The sequence below is a fragment of the Mesoplodon mirus genome (assembly GCF_964341445.2).
Source record: "Mesoplodon mirus genome assembly, chromosome: 11".
Lineage (NCBI taxonomy): Eukaryota > Metazoa > Chordata > Mammalia > Artiodactyla > Ziphiidae > Mesoplodon > Mesoplodon mirus.
Window position 1 is genome coordinate 37636008 of NC_138987.1, and position 12019 is coordinate 37648026.

Consider the following 12019-nt stretch of genomic DNA (forward strand, 5'->3'; position numbering starts at 1 on the left):
TTCTTCATCTCCTATTCCTGGTCCTCCTTGGTTTTAGGAAGCCACATACCTTCTGCCAGTGGCCCCTTCTCAGCCCTGACTCCTAGCATGTGGCCCCAGGAGATCCTGGCCAAGTGCACACAGGTACAGCAGTCAGCCAGTGGGCGCCAGTGGCTCTGCTCCCACGCTGGGGCACGCAAGGGGACCCACCGCCCGCTGCAGGCATCCTGGGAGGGGGGCCACTCCCCCATATTCACACAGGGTCAGAAGCCTCCATCAGAGACAGCATCTTAGCTCCACGTTCCCTGTGAATCGGGCATTAGGTTGGGGAACAAGTATGGCACTCTGCTCTCAGTATTATGGGGACACAGAAATGCATAAAACATGTTTCTTGCCTTGATTTTATCTTTGACCTCTGAGGAAAACAAGGAAAACTCTGGGAGAATTCAAGAGGGTCGTGGCCCCCGGAGCTGCGTGATGACCCCGGAAGCTTCAGGGAAGGGTGGCCTTTGGTCTGAGTCAGGGAGGCTAGGAGGCATGGCAGCAACGCATGCAGCCCCAGGCTGACTCTTCCTACTCCTGGGTCTAGAAGGAAGAGGCAGTGGAGCAACCAGAGTTCTGCTATGATGAGTTCGGCTTCCGCGTGGACAAGGAAGGTGAGACAGCCCCTCGGGTGTAATCTCTCCACTGTCCTTGGGGAGGACCAGCTCCAGTGACTGATTACACTGCTGTGGCCTCGGGCTCTAGATGTTTTACTCAGATGTTCCAGAATTAGGGACAGAGCCACATCTGATGGTGATGCTGTTAGAAGTATCTGGAATCCTTTGGGGTGTTTTTTTTTGCCTCGTTGTGCAGCTTGCGGGATCTTAGTTCTCCAACCAGGGATTGAATCCACGCCCTTGGCAGTGAAAGCACCGACTCCTAACTGCTGGACCACCAGGAAATTCCCTGGGTTTTTTTTTAAGATTAATTTTATTGATCTTCATATGATACTAAAAGCAATAATGTTCATTATAGAGAATTTTAAAAGTACATCAAGATATAAAGATTAAAACAAATTAACCCATTATCCTACAACCTGAAGATAACTGCTGACATTTCAATGTATTTTTTCCCTGGCTTTGTGTGTATCCATATGTAACTTTTCTTAACTAAGATGATATCATATACATGTTTTTATATTGCTCTTATATCTCTTAACATTATTCCATGAGCATTTTTTCTGTCAGTTAAGACCTCTTTAAAGCATGTTTTTCAGTAGCTGTGTTCTATCCTTGTAATTATAATGGATTTGTCATTTTTTTTTTATTTAAAAAAAATTTATTTATTTTTGGCTGCATTGGGTCTTCGTTGCTGTACGAGGGCTTCTCATTGCGGTGGCTTCTCTTGTTGCAGAGCACGGGCTCTAGGCGCGCGGGCTTCAGTAGTTGTGGCGCGCGGGCTTCAGTAGTTGTGGTGCATGGGCTTAGTTACTCCGTGGCATGTGTGATCTTTCCTAGACCAGGGTTCGAACCCCATGTCCCCTGCATTGGTAGGCGGATTCTTAACCACTGTGCCACCAGGGAAGTCCCTGTCATTATATTTTTATAACCATTCTTCTGTAAGTCGGCCCCTAGGCCATTTCCATTATTTTCTACTGTAAAGACACCTGCTGTTGCCGAGTGGGCTGCTGGAAAGCTGTCTGCCAGAACCCAGGGTAGCCTTTCACCAACCAGACGTTAACTGACTGACTGAGACCATTCATCTTCAGGTCACTCATATCCCCAGTTCTGATGAGTCTTCCTTGTTCTCTAGTTTGCAGGCAGACATTCAGAAGGTAAAAGCTGGGCCTGAGAGGAGCACAGGGAACTTTCTAGGATGATGGAAGTATTCTGTATCTTGATGGGGACAGCGTTCAGTGTTTAGACATTTGTTTATTGATACTCAACAAAGTGTACACTTAAAGTTTGTGCACTTTATGTGAATTCACTGAAGGTGAGGTTTCAGAAAGTGGAGGCCAAGGGCATGGCTTTAGGATGAGTAAGGATGAGGCTCTGTGGGGTGGCCCCGCCCCACTGTGCATCCCCAGTGCCTCGAACAGAACCAGAGGTGGTCTTGGCCTCGTGAGTTCCCAGGCAGTAAACAAACAAACAAATGTATGCTGGGGGCAAGAAGAGGCTGGGAGAGGAGGGGAGGTGGGAGACGTTTGAACAGAGACTGGGAGGAAGTGAGGCAGTGAGTGTGACCAGGAAGGGGAATAACAGGTGCAGAGGCCCTGAGGCGAGTGGATTTGTGGGAAAGAGCTGGGGTGGAGGGAGCAGGGCGCGAGTCAGGCGCTGTGTCTGGTGACAGGCTCTGAGCTGTGACAGGGCTGTGAGCAGCCTCTAGGGAGGCAGGGCAGGACTAGGCGGCCGGTGAGGAGGCTGTCGCTCTAACCCAGACGAGAGATGGTGGCTTGGACTAGGGCCGTAGTCGGAGGGGCGAGAGGGCCGAGGTTCTGCCTGTGCTCTGAAGAGGAGGGGCCTGAGCACCTGGTGGGGGGCGGCCTCGCCGATCTGGTTTGGGGGTGAAAGCGAAGAGTTCGCGCTGGCTGTTTGGGGTGCCACGGGAGATGTTTGGAAAGCTGGCCCTGGCTTTCGGCGGTGAGATCTGGGCGGCAGACCCAGAGCCCAGTCCTCTGCTCTCGGGGCACAGGCGGCAGGGATCGCTCTCCCTCCTCCCTCACAGGCGCAGACGGCGCCCCCCGCCCAGGCCAGCTGCTGGAGGACCCCCCCCAGAGGCTGCGCTGGCAGGCCCACCTGGAGTTCACCCACAACCACGACGTGGGGGACCTCACCTGGGACAAGATTGCCATCTCCCTGCCCCGCTCGGAGAAGCTCCGTTCCCTGGTGCTGGCCGGGGTGCCCCACAGCATGAGGCCGCAGGTGAGGCAGGGCCCGCGGGGGCTGCGGGCTTCAGGGGCCCCCTGGGGACTGAGTGCCGTGCTCCCCCCATCAGCTGTGGATGCGGCTCTCTGGGGCCCTGCAGAAGAAGAGGAACTCCGAGCTGTCCTACCGAGAGATCGTGAAGGACAGCGCCAACGACGAGACCGTTGCTGCCAAGCAGGTGGGGCCCTGTTTGGGGGGGCGGGGGGCCAGGGGGAGGCCCTTCGGGGGGGCCCGGGAGAGCTCGGCAGCCGTGAGGCAGCCCTGGGCAGTCCTTGCACCTACAGACGTGTGCCTGGAGCCAGCCAGCTTCCTCCTGGTCCCTCTGTGGCGGGGGGGCCCAGGCGGGGTGGGGCGTGGGGGGAGGGATTGTCAAAAAGGCCACCGGACCGGTGCACATTAGGATCCCCTGGAGATTTTTTTTTATGTTTTATTTATTCATTTATTTATTTTGGCTGTGTCGGGACTTTGTTACAGCACATGGGATCTTTGGTTGCAGCACGCAGGCTTTTCTCTAGTTGTGGCGTGCGGGCTCAGTTGCCCCGCGGCATGTAGGATCTTAGTTCCCCGAACAGGGATCGAACCCACGTCCCCTGAATTGGAAGGCGGATTCTTAACCACTGGACCACCAGGGAAGTCCCTCCCCTGGAGGTTTTAAATACAGGTTTCCAGGCTTCATTCCAGAGATTCTCATTCCACGGCTGTGGCTTGAGGCCCGGGAATCTGTAATTTTATGTTTAGAGGCTCCCCCTTGGACCACGTGGCACCAGCTGCACACCAGCTGGGCTCTAATCCTGAAGGGAGGAGGGTGACTTTGACCCGGAGCCTGAGGAATCCCCATTCCTGGGAGAGAAGCCAACCTGAGGTTTGCCCCACACAGGGGCCCCCGGCCTCCTTCCCGGGGGTCCCGGTGTCAGGGGTTTGGAGGCTGTGCGCCTGCTCTGCACCTCACAGGCTCTTGTGGGCGGGGCTGCCAGCAGATCGAGAAGGACCTGCTGCGCACCATGCCCAGCAACGCTTGCTTCGCCCACGGGAGCAGCGTGGGTGTCCCCCGCCTGCGCAGGGTGCTCCGAGCGCTGGCCTGGCTCTACCCGGAGATCGGCTACTGCCAGGGCACGGGCATGGTGAGCACAGCCTGGGATGGGGGCAGTAGGCCTGGAGGAGGGGGTGAAGGGGGTTTTCCCAAGCAGGGAGGGGTTCCGAGCCTGAGGCCGGCACGCGGTCTGTGGTGTGACCCCCGCCCCGCCCAGAGGCTGCTTGTTCTAACTGGTCACCCCCGAGGGGGTGCCTCTTCTAATTTGCACGGACACCTGGGCAGAGGCCCCTTACCCCCCTGCCCCGGCCAGGTGGCTGCCTGCCTCCTGCTGTTCCTGGAGGAGGAGGACGCCTTCTGGATGATGTGCACCATCATCGAGGACCTGCTCCCCGCCTCCTACTTCAGCACCACCCTGCTGGGCGTCCAGACCGACCAGCGGCTCCTGCGCCACCTCATCGTCCAGTACCTGCCTCGGCTGGACAGGCTGCTCCAGGAGCATGACATCGGTAAGGGCCCGAGCCCACTGCTGTTCTGAGGTCAAGGGGTCCCGAGCTCTGGCTCAGGTGCTGCAGATCTGAGGCCTCAGGACCCAGCTGAGGACCGGGCAGCGCTGGCAGCTCAGGAGAAGGAAAGGAGCTCGTCTGACGACAGCCACTCACGCTTCCTTCGTTGCTCTCCTGTTCTCTGACGGTCCCTGACGCCCCGCCTCCTCTCTGCCGTGGAGCAGGCATGGCCTCTTGCTGCTTTGGGAGATTCGCTCCACCTCCTCCACGGCTTGTGAGCCTGGGGGATGCCCCTCCTCTCTGGCGGTTCCGCACCGGCCGTCCCTGGTCCCAGCTTCAGGGCCTCTGGTTTGTGTCCACAGAGCTGTCCCTCATCACACTGCACTGGTTCCTCACGGCCTTTGCCAGTGTGGTGCACATCAGGCTGCTGCTGCGCCTCTGGGACCTGTTTTTCTACGAGGGCTCCCTGGTGCTGTTCCAGACCACGCTGGGCATGCTGCGCCTCAAGGTGAAGGCCGGAGCCCCGGGTGCCAGATGCAGCTGTCCTGGCAGCCGCCTCGGGGTCTGTCCTCCCTCCACCTCTGCTCCAGTCCGGGCCTCAGTGTCATGTGGCCTGAGCCCTGGCCTCCCTGGAGACGCCCCGGGGAGGAGGGAGGTCTCTCTCTTGGGGCAGGGCCTCCTTGTGCTCAGCTGGACCATCCAGGGAAGTCACACATGCCTGAGGCCGCTGATTGGGGTCAGCCAGTCAGTGACAGCACCCCCCTTGCATGGCCCAGGAGGAGGAGCTGATCCAGTCGGAGAATTCGGCCTCCATCTTCAACACGCTGTCGGACATACCGTCGCAGATGGAGGACGCGGACCTGCTGCTGGGGGAGGCCATGCGGCTGGCGGGCTCCCTCACTGACGTGGCCGTGGAGAGCCAGCGCCGCAAGCACCTGGCCTACCTCCTAGCCGACCAGGGCCAGCTCCTGGGCGCCAGCCCCACCGCCAGCCTCTCTCAGGTGGGCCCGTGAGGGAGGAGTCCCCAGCTCACCACCGTCCCCTCCAGCTCAGCACCCAGGGCCCGGCCTGGCCAGACCACAGCTGTGCAGGGACCCACCACCTTGTCACTGGTGCATCTCTGCCGGGACCCACCTAGATAGACCCAGATTTGAACTGACGATATGTTTCTGAGACTCAGAGCCGGCCTCAGAGGCCATGTCAGGAGGCGGCACCAGTGAGATGCCGGCCGGGCCTCTGCACAGAAGGGCTCTGCTCACCGTCCCCAGTGCTGGGGCGCCATCCACTTGGCTGGGCGCCGGGTGCCTGGGGCCGCCGCCGACCTGATTTCCCCGCCTGCAGGTTGTCCGCCGCAGGACCCAGCGGAGGAAGTCTGGCATCACGTCGCTGCTCTTTGGTGAGAACTCCACGCGGGTGACCAAGCGCTGGGCTGGGCTCCGAGAGCCGGGCATCTGGCCTCACACCCCATGTGGACTCTGCGCTTCCCTGGAGTCGGGACAGGGCCGGGCTGGGCCACGGCCACCATTGCTCTCTGGGCCTTGCAGGGGAGGATGACCTGGAGGCGCTCAAGGCCAAGAACATCAAGCAGACGGAGCTGGTGGCCGACCTCCGGGAAGCCATCCTGCGCGTGGCACGCCACTTCCAGTGCACAGACCCCAAGAACTGCAGTGTGGTGAGCCTCAGGTCCCGGGCTGTGCACACAGCTCAAGCAGGGGCCCTAGCCCTGTTCCGAGCGGCCCCTCGCGGTGGGCTTTTCTGCCCCCCCCAGCAGGAGCTGAGCCCGGACTACAGCATGGAGAGCCACCAGAGGGACCACGAGAACTACGTGGCTTGCTCGCGCGGCCACCCACGCCGGGCCAAGGCCCTGCTGGACTTCGAGCGCCACGATGATGACGAGCTGGGCTTCCGCAAGAATGACATCATTACGGTGAGCGGGGAGTGGACGCCTTCGTCCCGCCAGCCCCGGGGCCACGGGCGGGTTGGCCGAGCCCTCACATGGCCAGAGCTCCCAGCCAAGGACGAAGCCAGGCAACTGGAGCTGTGCTTCCCGCTCTTTTCCTCCGCAGATCATCTCCCAGAAGGACGAGCACTGCTGGGTGGGGGAGCTGAATGGCTTGAGAGGTGAGGCCTCCGTCTGGTCCCGTCTGCGCTGGGCGAGGGGAAGGCGGGCCTGGCTGGGAAGCTGCAGCAGGCACTGGGTTTGCTCAGACAGCGGCGTCCGTCGCTCCCGTGTGTCCTCAGCCCTGTTGCAGGGAGCATCAGGACACCAGGCCGCCCGCTCCTCACGGGCCCTGCTTCTCCCACAGGCTGGTTTCCAGCAAAGTTCGTGGAAGTCCTGGACGAGCGGAGCAAGGAGGTAAGGGTGCGCACGAGGCAAGCCCGTCCCCGGAGCCGCTGCTACCTCTGCCCCGCGAGGCCTGCACCCTCCCTGCAGGGCCTGCGTCCCAAGCGCGTGTGGCTTGTGGCAGTGGCTGTGAGGACAGGGAGGGGCTGGCTGGGGTGTCTCAGACCCCACCCTCCACCCTCAGTACTCCATCGCGGGGGACGATTCTGTGACAGAGGGGGTCACGGACCTCGTGCGAGGGACCCTCTGCCCGGCCCTGAAGGCCCTGTTTGAACACGGACTGAAGAAGCCTTCCCTGCTTGGGGGCGCCTGCCACCCCTGGCTGTTCATCGAGGAGGTGAGTCAGTCCTTTTCCCTGAGCCCCTGTGCCCTGCAGAGCTGGTGGCAGGAGCTGGTGGGGTGGTGACCTGAACTCAGTTGGACTCTGTGGCTTTGACCTGGTACCTACCCCGTTGCCCGACGCTCACCCTGCCCCCCAGGCGGCGGGCCGGGAGGTCGAGAGAGACTTCGACTCGGTGTATTCGCGCCTAGTGCTGTGTAAGACATACAGGTAACCCTGCCCTGGTCTCGGTGTCCTCCTGGCAGGGTCATCCTCCTGGCAGGGTCACCCGGCAGCCTGGGGCTGGGGGTGGAGGAGGGAGAGGGAGTGGCCTGAGCCCACCAGGGCAGCGCTGGCAGCTTTGGTCCCCCCCTTTCAGGTTGGATGAAGATGGCAAAGTCCTGACCCCAGAGGAGCTGCTCTACCGGGTAAGCAGGGCCGTGGGCGGGACAGGCCTTCAGTGTTGGGAGCTGGGGACACCTGAGTGACAGCTGTGCCCTCCAGGCTGTGCAGTCCGTTAACGTGACGCATGACGCTGCACACGCACAAATGGATGTCAAGCTCCGCTCCCTCATCTGCGTGGGGCTCAAGTGAGTGTCTGCACCGCTGCTGAGTGGGGGCCGCGGGGGGGTGCCTGAGCTGGGCAGACGGAGGTGAAAGACGGCCAGGGTGGCTCCCGAAGCCCTTCTTCCAGCGTGAGACCAGCCAGTGCTTGGGGCGGGGGGCTGGCGCTCGGGTTTTGGGGAGCACAGATTTCAGCAAGGTGAGCAGTGAAGGCTCACCAGGGATGCGGCTGCAAACAAGGGAGGGGCGCCTGCCGGGGGGGTTGCAGGCTTGTGCGAGGCTCGGACCTTGGCCAGGCTGAGGGCAGTGTTTCTGCACTTGCCACGCAGCAGAGGGGCGGCCTCCAGGCTGCTCTGACCTGGAGTGGTGGGGCAGGGGTCCCCGAGACCTGCTCGGAACACGCTGTGGGCCCACCGGCCAGCGAGCGGGCGTGTCGCTCCCTGGCTGACCGGCGGGACTGAGGCCCCAGGGCCTGGGTTGGCGGTGGCCGAGTCTCAGACACAGGACCGAGGGGAGTGGGGGCCACGGGGACCTTGGGCCCCTGGGCACGTCTCCCCACGCAGGGGAGCCAGAGTGGCTGAGAGGGAAGGAGGCAGGGTCACCTGTGTAGGCCACCAAGCGGAGGGAGGTTGGGGGTGCAGATGGAGGGGCCCTGGAGTAGGGGTGGCCCAGCGTGGTGGGTGTGGGAGGGCAGAGCCCCGCCTACGGTCCTCAGGACCCTCTGCCTGGAGCCGCCCCCGACCCTGCCCTGCCTGTGGCCAGTGAGCAGGTCCTGCACCTGTGGCTGGAGGTGCTCTGCTCCAGTCTGCCCACCGTGGAGAAGTGGTACCAGCCCTGGTCCTTCCTGCGCAGCCCCGGCTGGGTCCAGATCAAGTGCGAGCTGCGGTGAGGAGGCCTGGCCCCGGGGGTGGGCCGAGGGGCGGGCCGAGCCCCCTGCGGCCGCTGACAGCCTCCCTCTCCCTCTGCCTCCAGCGTCCTCTGCTGCTTCGCCTTTAGCCTCTCCCAAGACTGGGAACTTCCTGCAAAGAGAGAGGTGGGTGGTCAGGTCCTGCCTTCCCCGGGAGGGATGGTGGATGGGGCAGTGTGGGTATTCGTGCTGGCGGGTCCCCCCCAGACGCGTGGGTGCTGAGGCAGGCCTCGGGGGGGCCCTGAGTGCCGGTGTCGCCTGTGAGGACCACTCTGGCCCCTTGGGCCCTGTGGTGTGCCCTGCGGCCGTGACAGGAAGGCTGTTCCTGTGCAGGAGGAGAAGCAGCCCTTGAAGGAGGGCGTCCAGGACATGCTGGTGAAGCACCACCTTTTCAGCTGGGACATAGACGGGTGATGCTCTTCCTCCAGGGATCCTGTCACACCCAGGCCTCCCCAGACCCCTTGGCTACCAGGCCCCTTCCTCAAGCAAGAAGAGAACAGCCCGGCGCTGGCCACCCACCCCAAGCTGCAAGGTTGAGGGGAGGACACACTCGGGAGCTCTGGCTGGGCACGTGGTAGGGAGTCTGGGGACACTGCCCTGGGTGCCAGAGTGCTGGTGGAGGGCAGCAGGTGGCAGGAGCAGAAGGTGGGGGCCCGGCCCAGCCTGTTACTCTCAGCGCCCGGGGGAGGGCTCTACCCCGCCAGGGTCTTTACCAGAGGCCCCGGGCCCGCTGTGCTGAACAGAAACCTCGGGAGGTGGAGCACCTCCTCTGTTCTGTCAGGTTTTGCTCAGGAGGAGGGTGGGGAGGCCAAAGGCCCCCGGCCTCTTTGATTTACAAATAAACTGTCTTTGAGACGCACCGCTCCCACCTTCTGTCTAGCCAGCTGCACATCCAAGGTTCTGCTCTTCCCGGAGTGGGTCATATGCACAGCCAGGGATGGGAGGTGGCCTCACGGGGAGGCGCAGTCAGGGTCACCGCGCGGCACGCAGATGCTAAGACACCCAGGACACCACCACGCCACCCCCCTCTTTCCTTCCATGGATTGAGCGAGATGGACTAACAGGCGGGGTTTTTCCTTTTTATTTTAAAAAGTTCACACAGCTTTCCCACCTCTGTCCCAGCACTGGTTCTGGTGATTCTATCCCTGATCCCCTATGAATGACAACGACAGGCCGGAAGGGAGGCCAGGCCCCAGGGCAGGAGGAGGCCATAGCTTGAGGGCCACCTGGGGCTCCACTGCTGTCCCAGGGCCGTGGTGGCTGCAGTGAGGCAGTGGGAGGGAATGTGGGCAGGGGGCCAGGAAGCACCTCTGCCCTCGTGGCACTGATACGGAGCAGGAAGCAGGACAGGTGCGGCACAGGCTGTGATGAGGCATCTATACGCGTCAAATACAAGTGATGGATGGGGCCGGGGTAAGCTGTGTTCAGCCCCGGGAGTGGTGGCTTCAGGCCCTTCCGTGTGCACAGAGTAGAACCGGGGGTGGGGGGCTGCATTCACCTCCCCCCAGCCCCAAGATATATGTGTATATATGTATGGCGATATATAATGTAGAGGTATATACACCTGTACAGAAAGCGTTTGCCACCAACCACTAAATGGTTACACTACACCAAGACACTAAAATGGCAGGGAGCCCCCCTCCCGGGAAGCCTGGGTCAGTGGCGTTGGCATCATGAGGGTGGTGAGGTAGAGGCCCAGCCAGTTCCTTCCCTTGCAGGGAAGGGGAAGAGAAGGAAGGACATGCACCCCTTGCCCTGCCTCAGCCTCGCCTCCTGAGCAAGCTGCAGCAGGCAAGTGCCCCCCGACCTCACAAAAGGAGGTCAAATAGAAGCCCCTGGCCCATCCAGGCCTCCGAAACCCCAGGGTGGGACCCAGAGCTGCTTCTTGGAAGCTCTTCTCCTTGGTGAGCCAGAGCCAGGTGTGGGGACATCCTCCTCTGGCCTCCCACGGAGGGGAAAGCAGGGCCTGTGATTGTCAGGACTCACGACCACGCGGCGAGGCTGCATCAGGCAGGAGCCTGCTGAGCTCCCTGCAGTTCCCGAGGTCTCCGACTTTCCAGCCCTCCCAGCCCCCGGCTCTGCAGCCCCAGAGCTACAAGCAGGAATCCCAGTGTAGCTGCAAGTCGTGGCCGTCGAGGAAGTCCGTGGAGAAGAGGCTGGGGGCCGTGGTGCTGAGCGGGGCCAGGCTGAGCACCGGCCCGCCCGACGACAGCTCCAGCCAGTCCATGCCGTCCAGGTGGCCATCGGCCAGGTCCAGGCCCACGCTACTGGGCTCAGGCGCAAAGTGCAATTCTGAAGTGTCCATGGGGGAGGGGGGATGGTCCAGGATGGCAGAGCTGCTCAGCATCTGGCTGTGGAGGTCGTCGATGAGGGAGAGGGGCTCCGGCCCCTCGTGCCCGCCGGTCAGCAGGGGCAGCCCTGTGCTGCTCTCCAGGAAGTCCTCCAGGCGCCCAGGGAGGGCCGGCGAGCCGGATGGAGGCGGGACAGCCTGAGGGAGCTCGGCGGACGGTGACGGCTGTGCAGCCAGGGGTGACCCGCAGGCTGCTGTCGGGGGGGACTTCTCTTTCCCTGGCTCCTTGAAATCTGCTGAGATCTCTGCCAATCAAGAAAGTGAATGGGTGTCAGAAACCAGCCTGACGATGACCTGCAGTTGGGACCCCGCCTTACACCACATACAAAAAATAACTCAAAATGGGTCAAAGATCTAAATTTAGTAGCCAAAACTACAAAGCTCTTAGAAGGGAACATCTTCGTGACACTGGATTTAGTTAATGATTTCTTAGTTGTAACACCAAAAGCACAGGCAGTGGAAGGAAAAACACTGGATTACGTAACAGGTTAAAACTTTCGCACGTCAAAGGTCACTATCAAGACCGAAGAGGCTGCACAGCAACTATACTTAAACAAGATTAAAACAAGTGAGAAGAGAATCCAGGGAATGGGAGAAAATATCTGCAAGCTGTGTATCTGATAAATGATATCCAGAATAGATAAAGAACTGAACAACAAAATCCAACTGGAAAATGGACAGACAGCTCACTCAGACATCTCTCCAACAGACGCTATTCAAGTGGCCTATAAGCTCGTGAAAAGATGCTCGACGTTATTAGTCATTAGGGAAATGCAAGTCAAAACCACAGTGAGATATGTGACTTCACAATTACTAGGCTGGCTATTTTCAAAAAACTTTCTTGAAAATAAGTGTTGGTGAGGATGTGGAGCATCTGGAACCCTTGTGTGTTGCTGGTATGAATGAAGATAGCACAGCTGTGTGGAAAAACAGTTCTGTGGTTCCTCAAGAATTAAAATACAGAATAGGACCATATGATCTAGCAATTCCACTTCTGGGTATGTACCCCAAAGAATTGAAAACTGACTCAAACATACCAGTGTTCATACAGCATTACTCACAACAGCCAAAAGGTAGCAACAACCCAAATGTCCAATGGATGAAGGGCTGAACA

The 12019-nt window shown here is 60.3% G+C and overlaps 2 protein-coding genes across 12 annotated transcripts in view; one reads left to right on the top strand and one right to left on the bottom strand.

Moving 5' to 3' along the window:
* Positions 1-9107, top strand: part of SGSM3 (small G protein signaling modulator 3) — a 34533-nt gene extending 25426 nt beyond the window's left edge. For 2 of the 8 annotated variants that reach the window (XM_082636378.1, XM_082636379.1), the window contains exons 3-22: positions 38-123; positions 569-635; positions 2686-2882; positions 2956-3063; positions 3860-4006; positions 4229-4424; positions 4784-4929; positions 5198-5422; positions 5763-5817; positions 5966-6093; positions 6190-6348; positions 6488-6542; positions 6728-6777; positions 6950-7102; positions 7245-7315; positions 7464-7512; positions 7589-7674; positions 8411-8533; positions 8621-8681; positions 8889-9107. In XM_082636378.1, coding sequence (XP_082492504.1) covers positions 38-123; positions 569-635; positions 2686-2882; positions 2956-3063; positions 3860-4006; positions 4229-4424; positions 4784-4929; positions 5198-5422; positions 5763-5817; positions 5966-6093; positions 6190-6348; positions 6488-6542; positions 6728-6777; positions 6950-7102; positions 7245-7315; positions 7464-7512; positions 7589-7674; positions 8411-8533; positions 8621-8681; positions 8889-8969 — 2243 coding nt within the window. In that variant the 3' untranslated portion in view covers positions 8970-9107. Of the gene's footprint in view, positions 1-37; positions 124-568; positions 636-2685; positions 2883-2955; positions 3064-3716; positions 4007-4228; positions 4425-4783; positions 4930-5197; positions 5423-5762; positions 5818-5965; positions 6094-6189; positions 6349-6487; positions 6543-6727; positions 6778-6949; positions 7103-7244; positions 7316-7463; positions 7513-7588; positions 7675-8410; positions 8534-8620; positions 8682-8888 lie in introns of those variants that run through there. The other 6 variants (XM_082636381.1, XM_082636380.1, XM_082636382.1 and 3 more) reach the window with 6 other exon arrangements.
* A 515-nt stretch (positions 9108-9622) lies between these two features.
* MRTFA (myocardin related transcription factor A) overlaps positions 9623-12019 on the bottom strand; it is a 107165-nt gene continuing 104768 nt past the window's right edge. For all 4 annotated transcript variants that reach the window (XM_082636376.1, XM_082636375.1, XM_082636374.1 and 1 more), the window contains one exon: positions 9623-11150. In XM_082636376.1, coding sequence (XP_082492502.1) covers positions 10648-11150 — 503 coding nt within the window. In that variant the 3' untranslated portion in view covers positions 9623-10647. The remainder of the gene's footprint in view (positions 11151-12019) is intronic.